Consider the following 16,508-nt stretch of genomic DNA (forward strand, 5'->3'; position numbering starts at 1 on the left):
CATCAGATGCAGAAACATTTACTTTCTCTGACTGTAAGGCTGATCAACACTTCTACCCACTAATGCACCTCTCCACATCCCCAACACTATACTTTATCATTTCCTGTCAGAGGCACCTTGTGTGCAAACACTCCTGTGCCTAGTATCACTTAATGGACATACAATCAATCTATGTATATAAGCTATCTTATGCATTTACATTTGTTGTATTTTTTTATTGTATTCTTTAGCTTATTCTGTTTTCTTGCGCTGCATTAGATCTGGAGTAACAACTACTTGCTTCTTTATATGTGTACCAGGAATTACATGAAAGAATCTTGAAATTTAGAGACCTTCGTTACTGCCCACCACACCACTAATTTTGGAATCATCTACAGACTTATTAATCATGTCACCTACATTCTGATCCAAATTGTTAATATAGTTGACCAACAATAGGGGACCTAGCACCAATCCTTGCAGCACACCACAGATCGTAAGCCTCCAATTTAGAATAACAACTCTTCACTACCACCCTCTGCTCCTGCCATCAAGATGTAAATCAAGTTTTGGCTAAGTGGCACTCTAGTACAAATAGTGTAATCATTTGTAATAAGTTTTGTGTCATTTTATATCTCTTAGTTTTATATCACATGTTCAATATGCATAGCAGTATTTCTGAATCCTACATTATTTCAGTTTTAGTCTATTGCTTGCTTGAAGTGCCCTTGTTTTATTTCTTTGTTGAGAAATTTCTTTGTTAAAAAGTTACTGACCACAGCTGGTGAGACATAGATAATGAAGACTAGCCCCTAATTTTGTGCATATATGATGAGATAAATTTTAGCACATATAATTACTATTAATTTCCATCTTTGCAAAATTAGTAGGCACCTAACATAACTTTTTGGTCTCCTTTGATTTATATCTGTCAATTTAACTGGTGATCATAGCTTTATTTTAATGAGAGTTGAAATATTTAGTCTGCTGGTCTGCTCTGTCTCACATATAAGTATTTTATGTCTGTATTCTGCAACCAGATCCATAGTATTTTTGGCGCCATAAGCCTTTTAGTATAATACATGCTGAAAGTGTATATCTAAAGTTTTTGTTTTATAGATTTGTCAATGTGGCCTTGTTAATACCTTTAATACATAAAAAATCTGAACTGAAGTACATCAACTCTTGGGTCAGATACCTCTTTAACTAGAGTTTTCACCATTACGTAAAAATAAACTAAACAGCTTATTTCAATATACAGTGTATTAAAAGGAAACCACAGATGTATTTAAGTACACTGAATAAATAAAATAGGTAAAAACTTTTATGGTAAGTTACCGTTTTTAACATAACTGGCACATTGTGCATAAAACTAGTTAAAAGTTACTTAGGTGGCTAATCTGAAGTCTAATTGCCATAAAGTTTCACCATCGTCCAATGCACAAAGTTGTTATTAGACACAGCAAGTCAAGCCTCTGCTTATGTTTCCAGGATATCATTTGATGTCAGTGCTGCACATGTAGATTTACCATGCAGGGACAATATTTTAATCAAATGTTCTAAAAGTATGTAAACTTTTCATCAGATGATTTACTTTAACGTCCTTTTCTTTCTGAAGTACAAAGTGAAATACTATTTTTTGGTGTTCTTTCTGTAGTAATATGTTGAAGCTTGAAAATGAATTGATTTCTGATGATTGAGCTCAAGTTGGGAAAGTATCTGCTCTTGCTTTTCTGTATTTTGTGCACTCTAGCCAAGATCAGTCTCACTACAACCAATAATTGACTCTATTCCATTACTAAATTACAGTTAGAAGTGATCCTGAAAGCTCAGTTAATATCTTTTACACCTGTAGTAATTAAAACAATATTAAGCCTTTGCATTCTATACAGAAAACACTGTTTAGTATTACTTAGTTGTAATCTGCAATTTACAGCAAAATATACATTTACTATCAATTTAAATGTTTAACATGTAAATTTATTATCGAAGTGGGAAAGGATGTGCAGTGTGGCTGATTTAGAATATTCACTGGTAGGATGGCATCCTTTGTAGGTGGGATTATAGAATCCACCTGATGTTTTGCCTTCCTACTCCTAGGATGTAGGACATCCTTAATTAATATGAAAGGAATTTGGAGATGGCAGGACAATGATCCATTTGTGGTCCATATAGAGACAAATATTATGAAAGAGTGTGGACAAAGGTCCTGTTTAAAGTGTATTGTGTGACATACGGTATTGTAAAGGATGTCCTTCAAGTAAATAATCTCATACTTTTCACCCTGGCTACATTGGTTTGGCAATAAGTAGGTCAGGCAGGTGAAAGATGGCTGAAGCAGGTCTGGATAGGAGAGGTAGTCTACATTTCAAGAGGAATATTATACACTTTATTTCATAAAAGGCAGTGAAGCAGATTTAGACAGCAACCAATCAGTAACTGAACATCTATCTTTACCACATTGCTGACAGAAAAGATGTGTAAACATATGATGCAGGCTAACACACATTATTATTGTGACTCTGAGTTCTCTATATAGGGAGTATACTGCTTGCGGAAAGTACGATATATAGCTAATTTTTAAACAAAATATTATACAATGTACTGGAGTATCCCACAAATTCACAGAAATTTTTAATAATTTTCCACCCTCATTGATGAATTGTCCCCTGGAGGCACCATTTTTGACACGTTGGCTGAGAGCCATTCTTCAGCTGAAACAATGAGCGTTTTGCAAGTGGTCTTCACAACTGAATCTAGCCTTGTACTTATGCATTCTCAAATGTGCATTTTCTAGTGGTGTCAATCCAAAACACTACCTCACCCCTTTCTCTTACCTAGCAGAATTCTGTTGAAGTTATTTGTGGTGTTCTAACTGCTAGCATGGGTGAGAATAGTTAATTCAGTTCAGAATTGATCTGGTTTGTATGGCTATGTTGATATAACAGGTGGTACTGATATCAAGTTCTGTATTATGAATGAGGTTGTAGTAATTCTGTAATATAAAACCACTTTTTATGAGCATGAAGTCGAGGAATTTTTGTTTGTTCATAAAAAATGTGCCGGTTCTATTTCGTTACATTCTTTATTGTTCTTTCCAATTTATTGTATTCTATTGCTAGCATATGGTCATCTAGATTAAACGAATTCTCTTTCCATTGCTTCTACCCAGTAAAAATTTGCATCCAGTAAATTGAGAATAAAACATACTGCCAAAAATTTACTTCTTACCCATATTAAACAGGATATTACACAGAATTTTTGTCCCAAGGCTGCTGTCAACAGCATTTCTGATGTTTGAGGTATGGAGAGGTAAGGAGCCACAAGAAAATACCTCTTCTCAAGGACAATTTGGAGACAATCAGATGAAGGTTTTCTTTGAAATAAAAATGTATTGATAATAAAAGGGTACATTTTGATTGCATTAACTTTCTACCAATAGTAAAATGTCTTTTACTCCTTTAGTTCTGTGCTTTTTATGCAGTTCACCTTTGTCTTCACTAACTGTTACTAGTAACAGTTTCTTCCAAATTATTTATAGGCTGTGTGAGTCACTGTTTTCCTCTTATTTAGAGTTTTATTTGATGTATAAAGCATGATTGGCCCAGTGCAGCACCCTGCTGTCATTGACTGCAGTTTGTCCTTGGTTGCAGTTACCTGATCTAGATGTGGATCAATCGATATGGTGGAAGAATTAAACCATTTGGTCCATTGAGTCTGCTCCACTATTTGATCATGGCAGATTTATTATTTCCTCAAACTCATTCTCCTACCTTCTCCCTGTAACCTTTGACACACTTACTAATTAAGGACCTATCAACTTCCACTTTAGATATGCCGAATGGCTTGGCCTCCATAGCTATCTGTGACAATAAATTCCACCAATTCAGCACCTTCTAGCTAAAAACATCCCTCCTAATCTCTGTTCTAAAAGTATGTCCTTTTATTCTGAGGCCGTACCCTCTGATCCTAAACTGTCCCACTACTGAAAACATCCTCTCCACATTCACTCTATCCAGGCCTTTCAATATTTGGTAGGTTTCAATGAGGTCACACCCACCCGCATCCTCTAACCACCAGTGAGTACTAGCCCAGAGCCATTAAAAGCTTCTCAGGTGTTAACCTTTTCATCTCTGGAATCTTTTCGTAAATTTCTTTGGACCTTCTCCAACACCAACATACCCATCCTTAGATATGGTGCCCAAAGCTGCTCACAATAATCCCGATGAGGTCTGGCCATTACCTTGTAAAGCCTCATCATTACAAGCTTGAGCAACACTCACATTACTTATAAAATGCTGTAGGAACTCAGCAAGTCAGGCTTTTGCCCCCTTCCTTTCCAATTCTGATGAAGGGTTTCGGCCAAATTGTCGACTGTTTATCCCCTTCATAGATGCTGCCTGACTTGCTGAGTTCCTCCAGTATCATATGTGTGTTGCTCAAAACTCCAAATGTTGTCTGACCAATGCCTTATAAAATCTCAGCATTACAGTCTTGCTTTTACATTCTAGTCCTCTTGAAATGAATGCTAACATTTCATTTGCCTTCCTTGCTACTGATACAACCTGCAAGTTAACTCTTAGGGAATCATGCACTTGGACATACATGTCCTCTTGCACCTCTAGAATTTCTGAATTCGCTCTCCATTTAGAAAATAATCTACACCTTTATTCCTTCTATCAAGGTGCATAGCTGTATGATTCTCTATGCTGCATTCTATATACCACTTTCTTGCCCATTCTCCTTCTGGAGACTTCCTATTTGCTCAACACTACCTGCACCAACGATCTTTTGTACCGTCTGTAAACTCGGCCACAAAGCTATCAGTTACATCATCTAGATGGAGTGCCTTCCTTTCTTCCTTCCACACCGTGGATCCCAGTAGTGTGGTCTCTATGGTGACAAATCACAAGTAGAATGTTGAGGAAGCTCTCCCTTTTAAAATATCTTTGTCAATTGGCAAAGCCAGGATTGGGCCTTGTTAATTGCGATAGATGTAATAGATTTTATTTTTTCTTCAAATAACACTCAAAGATATTTAATAGCTAATAAAACTGAAGTCATCATGGGTTTCATCCTTCGACTTTGCCTCCAATTTCCACCTTGCCCTTAAATTTCTGACATGTCCCTCCTCTTTCTCGATCTCTGTCTCCATCTCTGGAGACAAACTGTTGACTGACATCTATTATAAATGTACCAATTTCCACAGTTATTTTGACTATACCTCTTCCGATCCTGTCTCCTATAAGAATGCTATTTTTACAGTTCCTTTGTCTCCACCACATCTGTTCCCAGGATATGGCTTTCCTTTCCAGAACATTAGAGATCTCCTCTTCCTTCAAAGAATGGGGTTTCCCTTTCTCCACCATTGATTCTGCTGTTACCCACATCTCCTCCATTTTTCAAACATCTGCACTTGCCTCATCTTCCGGTCACCTTAATAGTGATAGAGTTCCTCTTGTCCTTAGCTACCACCCCATGAGCTTCCACATCCAACACATTATTCTCCACAATCTCCACTGACTTCAAGGGGATCCTACCACCAAACATTTCTTTACCTCAACCCTGCAGGTGGTAATCTGCCCATTCACTTCCTCCCTCGCCTCCATTCAGGGCCCCAGACTGTCCTTACAGGTTAGGCACCACTGCACTGTGAATATGCTGGGGTCATCGATAGTGTCCAGTGCTCCCAGTGCAGCTCCTCTGCATTGGTGAGACCCATCGTAAACTTGGAGACCACTTCGTTGAGCACATCTGCTCCATCCGCCAAAAGTAAAACTTCCTGGTGGCCAAGCACTTTAATTCCAGTTCCCATTCCCGTTCTGATATGTCGTCTATGGTCTCCTCTTGTGCTACAATGAGGCCACCCTCAGGGTGGAGGAGCAATACGTTATATTCCATCTGGGTAGCCTCCAGCCTGATGGCATCTGAGGGTTAAAGCAATGTGGTTTTTGACTTTCATCTGCTAAACCAACCTGTGACAGATTGACAATGACTATCCCAAATACTGATTCCTGAGTTCAATGTTGACTCTGCTCAAAAACAGAAGAAATGTAAAATAGAAGATATATTGCCAATTGTGATAGTAATTAGTGGTACTGTTGTAAAGCAGGAAATGCGGCAGCTAACTTCTGAAGAGGAACCTCTCACAAAAGACAATATTGAAATGTCATATAATCCTTGGTCAGTGAAATTGATTAGGGATGCAGCTCCCAGAGCATGAGATCTCACTTCCTAATGGTCAGTTGTTTCCCTGGAAACAATTAACCATTAGGAAGTGAAATCTAATAGAATGTCTTGAGCATCTAATACAATTAGATAGCTAAATAATAGAAGAAACCAGTGAATGACATATAACTGGACATCATGTGATCCCAGCATCAAAATGTGGAACTGGGAAGGATGATGCTGCAGCTCTCTAGCCCTGAATGCCAAATGGAATAATCTGTCTGGAAGTTAAGATCATGGAATTAATTCTTCCTCCTTTATTCTTCAAAGCACTTACACTGCAAGCTAGAGGGAACAAGATTCATGAAATAAAAGTTGATAAGAGGGAAGTATTTGAATCATCTGGCAAATTCAGTTTAATGCACATTATATTTAGTTGCTTTTAATGAGGAAAAGCAAATTGCTAATCCAGAAAATGACTAGATTTTTATTTCGTGAAGTATGGTAACTTATTTTCTCCAATGGTGCTGAATATTTCAGGAATCATATGGTTTATTACGATATATCATTTACTGTTACTATGGTATACAATAGTAATGTCAATGTTGTCTTTATACTTACAGCATCGCTTTCATTACTGTTCAAGGAAACTAAGATCTTACTGGTAACTTGCTCTGGGGTGAACAATAAATTATTCTAGGCTCTTGTTGCATGCTAGAGTGTACAGAACTTATGGTTGTGTCACAATAATGCTCACAATGACATAAATATATACAGCTTACAGCACTGTTAAATAAAAACCATAATGGTGCGGTAAACCTACGGTTGTTTTGGAAGTTGTACAGTCCCTTTACTTGTGACCCTAATACTTTGGAGATTTTATTCTAATTCTAAAGATGAGTTGATATCAGTAGTATTCTGCAATCCCATGGTGATCATGCAAAGAAAAGCAAAGCAAGGTACTGTTGTTAGTCTTGAAGGAAAAAAGAACCATTAATAATCTGTCTTATTTGTCTGTATTGTGCTGTAGGTTTTCTATCTTTCTAATAATCACTTTTTCAAGAAGATGAATAACTTGTCTTAAACACAGTTTTATGTATATTTGTCCATATTTCCTTGTAGGTGGTCAGAAAAGGTTGGCTCACCATCAGCAATATCAGCATCATAAAAGGAGGTTCCAAGGAATACTGGTTTGTGTTGACTGCAGAGTGTCTCTGTTGGTTCAAGGATGAAGAGGTAAGAGGAATATAAATGAAAAAAAACATGGAATTTTATGACTTACTGTAATTATTGTTAGTATACAGTTGCATAGTATGTACTATAGTGCTTTAATTCACAGTCTGCAATGTTTTACTTAAATCGTAGATTCATTACCATGGTTCTGTGTGACTGTATTCAGAATTCTAGCTGGATCATCATAGTACGTGCAGAAAATCAGAAATGTGGCTCTTCATTTGAAGTGAAAAAAATGGAGAATGAGGTTTTCTTGTAGTATTGTTGAATTACTAATTTACCTAATTCCTAGCTCTTTTGTCATTCAGTTAAACAGTGTGTATGGAGCTACTATGGTGTTTTTAAATGCTGTTCATTTATTTATTTGGACAAATATAACGCATGTCTCTTTCCTGCTATATATAATCTTCTCTATGTAGAAGCTAAAGATGATCTTAACTTGGTTCCTAATGGGCATATCTTCACTTTGAAACAAATGATCCAGAAAATCTACACATTTTGTACAATTGTAATTTCAGTCAAAGTTGTAAGGAATTTTGTGTTGTGGGAAATGGAAATCTCATGTTGCTTTATCAGTGGCTTTTCTTTTGGGATTGGCTTTAAAGATCTCGTTCGAGCATGTACTTATACCAAAGCAGCAATAATGTCCTTTTAACAACTATATAAAGTGGGAATGAGCTGCCAGCGAATGTGGTGGATGCAGGTTTGATTGCAATGTTTAGTTGAATAAGTATGTGGATGGGTATGGAGAACTATGGTCCTTATGCAAGTCGATGGGAGTAGGAAGAATAACAGTATGGTATTTGACTAGATGGGATGAAGGGCCTGTTTCTGTGCTGTTCTGCTGTGGCTCTAAAAATAATTCATTTCACATGAACACATGCAAGTTTGTCTACCTCCAGCACAACAACATTTTTGTGAGAATATGGTGCCAAGGTTGTCTTGGAAGTTTGCTTCATTGCATTTTATAGATGATGTATTACAACTGTAGTTCCTCTATACCCTAGAATTGTATGGCTAGCATGCTGTGTACATCTGTCAACTAATTGGGTACTTTGTCCTAGATCAGAGGTTTTCAACCTGAGGTCCATGGTATAAAAAAGGTTGGGACCCCAGGTTGGGAACCCCTGATATATTTATCTTCTTGAGAAATGGAGCTGTAGTCATCCAGTTTCAGGTCATTCATTTACATGGTGATGTGTGAGGAAGTGAGTACTACCACAGAATGCCATCCTCTGAGCTGTCTTTAAGTTTCTGTATTAGTGGTGATCTTTAGCACCTTGATGATAAGGAAGGTGGTTAGAGACTTCCTCATGTTGGCATTGGAGTTCCCTAGTACCTGTGGGTCATGGTTGTTGCTTGCTATTTTTCACTTAATCCTGAAAAACTGTTAGCAATTTCACATATCTGACATGTTTTAAATGTAAAGATACATTTACAGATTTGAAAGTTACAAAGATATAACTTTGATCAGTCAATTAGTTAAATATTGCTGCTTTAATCATTTGCAATTTATTATCAGTAATAGATGCAATCCACAGAGGTGTATGTGTGATCAAGAATTTTGGTACAAAATATTCTGGGGAAATAATGTGTTTAATGTTCGATGTGTAATTCTTCCGTAAAAATACTTGTAAGAAATGTATCCTGAAAGATGCAAAATAGAAAATTGGTGATGCCCTAATTTTAATCTTGTAAAAGTGGTAAGTCACCACCAGCCTCCCCATGTATTTCAGGAAATTGCTGCTTTTGTGCATTGATCACTGTAATAGGCCTCTAGATTCCTTGGAGTGAACAATATTCAACATATAGAACATAGAATAGTACAGCACAGTACAGGCCCTTTGGCCCACAATGTTGTGCCGACCCTCAAACCCTGCCTCCCATATAATCCCCCACCTTAAATTCCTCCATATACCTGTCTAGTAGTCTCTTAAACTTCACTAGTGTATCTATCTCCACCACTGACTCAGGCAGTGCATTCTACACACCAACCACTCTCTTTGTAAAAAACCTTCCTCTAATATCCCCCTTGAACTTCCCACCCCCTACCTTAAAGCCATGTTCTCTTGTATTGAGCAGTGGTGCCCTGGGGAAGAGGCGCTGGCTATCCACTCTATCTATTCCTCTTATTATCTTGTACACCTCTATCATGTCTCCTCTCATCCTCCTTCTCTCCAAAGTGTAAAGCCCTAGCTCCCTTAATCTCTGATCATAATGCATACTTTCTAAACCAGGCAGCATCCTGGGGTAAATCTCCTCTGTACCCTTTCCAATGCTTCCACATTCTTCCTATAGTGAGGTGACCAGAACTGGACGCAGTACTCCAAGTGTGGCCTAACCAGAGTTTTATAGAGCTGCATCATTACATCGCGACTCTTAGATTCTATCCCTCAACTTATGAAAACTAACACCCCATAAGCTTTCTTAACTACCCTTTTTTAACTACCTTGTGAGGCAACTTTCAGGGATCTGATATGAAGAAGACTGGATTACAGTTACCAGTCTTTATAAGTACATAACTGAAATGTTTTTGTATTTTAAATGGCATTTTATGTTGTTACATCTTATAATATTACATAAAACTTCTAAAATAAAACAATTATCTCTTGACTTCTTTAAAATTCGCAAATATATCTTAATCACTTGTTTCATAAAACGAGTTGGTCTTTTTCATTCACCGTACTTGATTTTGTGTTATTTCATTGTCCTTAAAATTCAGTGGCCTAGGACATGTATTGTCAGGCCACTTGGTACACTGATGTCTGTGATGCTCCATGGCTTCATTATAGTATTATTTGCCTATAATTTTCATTGCAAGCGTATTTTGAGCTGGTAAGCAAAAGAGTGGATAGGGAACACCAAAATCTAGTTTATGTTCTATGTTTGGGCTAATCTTACTATTTTAAGATGATTCTGCTGAGAATATTTTAAATTTCCTAGGAGTTCTGGAGTGTAGGGTTGTGAAGGTTTAAGCATTTCCAGAATTACACATCGTTGTACACTAATGGAGAGAAGATACAAGGAATAGAATTAGCAGTAGCATGCTTAAAGAGTTCTTTCTCTCCTTGACTTACTGGAATATGGCCTTGTTGAACTGAGCAAGTGAGTAAAGATATGTTCGAAACATTTCAGTTTCAATTTACTTACTCAACCATCGTTATTAGATCATATTTTAATGTAATTTTTCTGCTGCTGATAAGGGGACAGTACTTGTTGAACTTCAGTTTTCAGGTCTTTGGTTGTCCGCATTCACTTGTACAAATGTGTTTATGAAAAATTACAAGAATTTTTGCAGCAACAAAATGATTTTCTTTTAACCTCATTCTTGACATCAAATATTTCTTAAAGAATCACTTGTTTCATAAAACTTGGATTAGACTTTTTCATTTGCTATACTTGATTTTGGTATTATTGAGTGAGTTATTCATGTGAAACAAAAGTTAACCATTTTATTAATATGCCAGTGTTTGGTTAAAGTGATAATCATAAAGGAACAGGATTAAGCAATGTCGCTGCATCATCCTAGCCCTGCATTTATTAATGTCATTAATGAACATCTAAATCAATTAAATTTTCTGCTTTATTTCATCAACTCCTGATTTCAATTATACCCTCAAACTGTTGTTCTGCTAAACTGTCTGTAATGTGTTTCATTAACTCATAATCTCTAACCTACTTTTGTCTGTTTGGTTTGTTCTGTCTTTAAAATTGCACATGATTATTATTTACCCTGTTACTTACTGTGGTAACTTGCTGATTAAAACTCCCTCCAGTGCAGATTGTTATAAAGAAAGCAGTAAACTGCTCCCAATTATGTTTTCTATTTGTCATTTCTTGACTTCTCTTCCTGAACTTCTGGACTGAGAACCATTGTTACCACTGATGTGTGTGCTACACTTTATTGTCAATATTCCCCTATCTCCATTTTCATACTACTAACCTTTTCTAAGTGTCAATAACCCTAGAATATTGAGTTCCTAACTTTGGCAGCTGCAACAGTTGCTAGATCAAATTATTTTTTCTCGATTTGTGCCATTTTACATTATTATTAATACTAAGTGCACCCAGATCTAGTATGGTTATATTTAATTTTAACTTTTTAATATTTGTCCTTGATGTGACCTTCATGTCTAATATCCTTTTACTCATGATAAACTTATTGCTTATAGTTTCAGTTGCATTATACTGCTTTTGTAAGCTGATAATTTTTTTCCCAGTATGATATGGTGATAATTTTGAAATTTGTTAATGAATGTCAGTATATCAGTTGGGCAGTTGCTGGTATTCGTGCTGATATTGTTCGCTGCCCAAACCTTGTAAGACTATGTTCACCAGGAAGCTGAAGGCCAGGAACAACCATTTTTGGCACTCCAGTGTATACATTATATGGTCTTACTGGTGTACACTGAAAGACTTCCCAGGTAGATAAGTTACTTACTGATTCAATGAGACCACTCCTCTGCACCAAACAACCACCTTCGATCACTTGCATACCTTTCTTTCTTTTTTACTATCTGTTTCTATCCTCCTTAATGTGTTACCAGTTGCAATTCCCACTCCTCCACGAACATCCTCAAAGTGCTGTCATGATCCCATTTTTCCAACCCCACCTGATGTGTTTTCGGTGTGACCTTACACCCCTTCTGCCCAGTATACTGCTCATCCATAATCTTGTATCTGGATATGGTGCTGGTACTCAACCTCAGTCTTTCCCAGTTGTACTGCCAGTTCATGATATCCACCGAACCCATTAAAAGCCACAGTCAGGTGTGGGCTATCATTCTTGATCCCTTCTACCTAATGACTCCCACACCTAGCAAGAGCACAAGCCTTTCAAGCCTTTGGTCACCTTTAACCTGAGGCCAGCTTTGTATGGAGAACTAGGCAGTAGATTTTGACTTGGGAGCCATTCTTTTGCATCAGGTACTGTATATTTGAGGTGTTCAGCTGAGGGGCAATGACCAAAGCAGTTATTGTGGCTTTCTAGTCTCCCCTTCAGAATGCACTAAAACTTTCTGCCTCAGTCTGCTTATTGTTACATGACAACAACTGGTTATCGGCTCCAGCATCTCGACTTTCCTCTTCAAGTTTTCATTTTCATCACCGGAACCCTCCTTCTTGCTTCTCGGTAAAATCTTACCTCCAACCTTTGTTACTTGATTCACCAGCTATAAGCCTGAACCCAGTTTCAGCTAGAGATCAGCCAAATGGAGTAGGGAAGTTAATTTTGGAGTCAAATGATAACACTTCTTGCCTCACTTACCTGTTCTCATAACTTATTACCTCTGAGAATGAAATCCATCTCAGATATGAGCTTGTGTGTCATTTTCTGTAAGTAATAAAACTATGCAGTACAATGTTATATTTACATATCTGAGGCTGATTGTTGAAAATGCAATTAAAATATATATTATGTATAAAGATGTATAACTGATGATTGGATATAAATACTAATAACAGTAAAGCAATCATAAAATTAAAACAAACCTATTGTCATTTTACAATTAGTTTTAATTTCAAGCCATGATATTCAGCTGTGAAAATAAATTGTCAGAAAATAAAATTTTTAAACTCACTTATAATGACTGAGCACTTTAACTATAAAACTGCACAGAATTTTCCTACATCCTTTACATAACTGTGCGGGTAGATTATTAAATAACAGTTGTTTCAGAGTGATTTACTTCTCTTGAGGACATTTGCAGTCTTTGACTTGATCAAACCAATCCAATTAACTTTCCCATTATCCAAGAGTTCTTTATTTGTTATGTCTGCATTAGTGATAAAACTAGATGTACATGAGTTAGAACAAGTAGGCAACACAGTAGATTAGCAAAAAGACTGAATCTACAACTATACTTCGGTGTTGAAGATGGCATTTTAATCAATCTCAAGAAGTCTCTGGACTCTTCTTCTGATTTCCAGCTGAATGGCTCTCAGTCAGGCTGGGTTGTCATGTGACTGCCTGTCTGTGCCTGCTGTACAGGTGAGAGGATTTTCTGCACAGCAAGTGTAGACAGGCAGACACATGACAACTCCTACCAGCCATTTCTAGGATCTTTTACTGTGTTCTTCTTTGTAGTAAGTAATGAGTTTTCACAACAATTGATGTGTTCTTGAATGAACATTCATTCTGTATTCTTTTAGCAATTAACGTTGAATAATATTAGCATTCATAAATATACAATTTAACACGAGATTACCATTATTCTTAGTAACATGATACATTCTCCATGAGTGAAAAGATTAATATCAAATTCAACTGTGATTTGAACAACTAGTTTACTTTCACCGTCCAAGTTTATAAATCAGTCCTTTTCCTCCTTGCCTCTCACCAAATGGCAGCCAATTGCAGCATGAAGATATTTTCAATTGTAAACCAGTTTTTAAAAAAACAGTTAGAAAGAGTAGAAAATAGTGCTTACATGTTTCTGGAAGGGAAAAATTACAAATTTTGATCTTTCATTAAAAGAACAATTCTTAAATAAAAGCAGAAAATATCAGAATGAGGAGTCTTTGACCTGAAATATAACTGTTTCTCCTTCCACAGATGCTGCCTAACCCGACCATTTTCTGTTTTAATTTCAGATTTCTAGCATCTGCTATTTTTAAAAAACTTTCGTATAAGGATTCTTGTTTATGGGATGAGAATACCGAGTAGATTTATCTTAAAATTCATTTGATGGTTTACTAATTTGCATTTACAATAATAAAATATTGTAAAATATTCCTCTGGTCTGTTGTTATAGATGAACGTTTGAATGGTCACTACAGTTAACTTTTATGTTACTTCACTATTACCACTATTCTTATAATATGGCTCTTCATTTATTATTACAATAATGGCATTATTGTTGACATTAAGTACACCTGGGCTAATGAGGCAAACGTTTTGTACCAATAATACAGTAACTGAAAAGAATAAAAATAGTGCTTAATGTTTTTAAAACACCTCAAAATCTTGGTATATAAGTTAAACCATTTTGAAAAGTCTTGATTGTTAATGGAGACAGATTATTGAATTGTCAACATTCTAAAGGAGTAGAAGATACTTAGTATAAATGCAGAAGGTCACAAAAAAAAATTTCAATTTTATTTATTTTGACTTCTAGAATGATGGTAATCCGAAATTCCATTTAACACTGAATTATTTAATTGAATATTGGGCAAAATCGTAGTTGAAATGTTGTGACCAAGGTAAAATAGTTACCAATTACTCTGGGGGGAGAAAAAGCATAGATAATTAGTCTGCAGAATGATTTAAATATTTTCTATATTAATGTTATTCTTAATATACAATGGTTACAAATTGCTTTTGTTCACTTTTTACATTTTTGACATTTTAGGATCAATAGACTGCAATAAATAATGTCAGCATGTTGGTGTGCAGTTTGTTCTGACAAATTAAACTGGTTTCAGGCAAATTTATTGCTTCACAGTATAAATAGTACCTCACAAAATGGATATAAACTGAGTATACTGATAACCCAAGCCTCTAATCATAAGAAGTACAAAAATGGACTGCATTATATGCTCTATGTACTGGCAGAAGTGCAGGAAATGAATATTTTAAAATGTTTACTTTGAACTGAACACCCATCTCGAAATGAAACCTTCGCCTACTGGCCAATATCCTGGATTTGTACAAAGTTTTGACGTGGAGTGCAGTTGTTGATTTGCGGAAATTGGATGTTTATTTTCAAACAGATATATTTCCGCTTAAAACTCATTCTTAAAAAAATGAAGATTTTTATATTTTGAACTCTTTTCTATTCCAGGCACATGATTAAAAATACCTTTTGTTGCAGTTAACAAATATGGTAATTAAATAAATACTTTTTTATGGTAACTATTTAAAAATATTAAATAGAATGTATCTGCTCTCAACATTTAAATCCTTCTCAAGTAAATGGTCAAACTGCAAAAACAAGTTTATTCTTTTTACAGTCGTGCAGCTACTTAATTGTCATAATCATATAGTTCAATTCTTAGATGTTAGTGCTTTGAAATTTGAAAGAGAATTTTTTAGGGAAAAAATCCAAATCATAAAAAAAATAAACTGTGAATTAGTGAGAAATTGTCTTGATAATAAAACATCACCGAATTTATTTGCTTGAAAACTCGCCAATGCACCATTTCCTAACTATGGTCACTTTAAATGGAGGCGTGAGGCTTGGGTGGTCCATAACTGCGATGTAGCTAGTATAAACAAATTAGTAGGCCAGTAAGGACAACAAGATTAAGAATAAGCAGTAAAATCTGAAACATGAGAATCATCTTATAAATGGAATGATCTTACTCATTGAGAATTTTATTTAAACCATTTTACTCCAACCTAACAGATTCAACTACATCTGCAGTTGAATCAAAACTGTAAATTTAAGAAGCATGATTATTTCAATTCTACACATAACAGACAAAACTTTGGATTTTTTTAAAAATGTGGCAGAACATAAATTAGTTGACAAGTTGCACTTCTCTGAATGCTGTGGTCCAAAATACATTTTTTGTTCAGCATTTTATGATTAAAAAAATGTAATCAGTAATTTTTTTAACATGGGTACTTTGACTTCCTTTCAAACTACTGAAATAATCTCTCACTCAGTCCTAAGAATATTACATGTTTCGTAGTGACTGTTTCATCCAAAGTTGTTGACTTTATTCAAAATAACAATAATTGTGTAAATATGCTGTGTAGTTGGATGTAATATATTTCCCACTCTTAGGATATTGGTTATGGCTTGCAGATAGTCTCTTAAAATGTTCAGTAACTGAAATGTATAAGGGAGCATAATTTTAGAACAAATAAGATTTGTTTTTAAAAGGTTATTGCAACATTTAGAATTTCCTAAGTCAGTAAGTTAATGTATGATTTTAAAGTGTTTGCAATAATAATTTGCACAAATTCCATATTAAAATTGTGGAAGCTAATACTTTTCCTCATCAAATAATAGACCAAGATGGTTAGAGGATATGATGCAGCATAACTGTGAATGGACAATTGTAAAATTAGCAACACATATTTAGCCTCACAGAAAATAAGCTTTCAGCGGACAGTAATCCCTTGGGTATGCTGATAAGACCTTTCATTTTACGTTTCTTAATCATTCCTTTTTCTTGAAACA

The 16,508-nt window shown here is 35.6% G+C and overlaps 1 protein-coding gene across 7 annotated transcripts in view; it reads left to right on the plus strand.

The window, feature by feature from the left end:
• The window catches only part of LOC140206105 (dynamin-2-like), a 240,816-nt gene that overhangs the window by 132,038 nt on the left and 92,270 nt on the right, over positions 1 to 16,508 (plus strand). For all 7 annotated transcript variants that reach the window (XM_072274265.1, XM_072274266.1, XM_072274268.1 and 4 more), the window contains one exon: positions 7,270 to 7,383. In XM_072274265.1, the coding sequence (XP_072130366.1) occupies positions 7,270 to 7,383 (114 nt within the window). The remainder of the gene's footprint in view (positions 1 to 7,269; positions 7,384 to 16,508) is intronic.

This window comes from Mobula birostris, chromosome 12 (genome assembly GCF_030028105.1).
Source record: "Mobula birostris isolate sMobBir1 chromosome 12, sMobBir1.hap1, whole genome shotgun sequence".
NCBI classification, from domain to species: Eukaryota; Metazoa; Chordata; class Chondrichthyes; order Myliobatiformes; family Myliobatidae; genus Mobula; species Mobula birostris.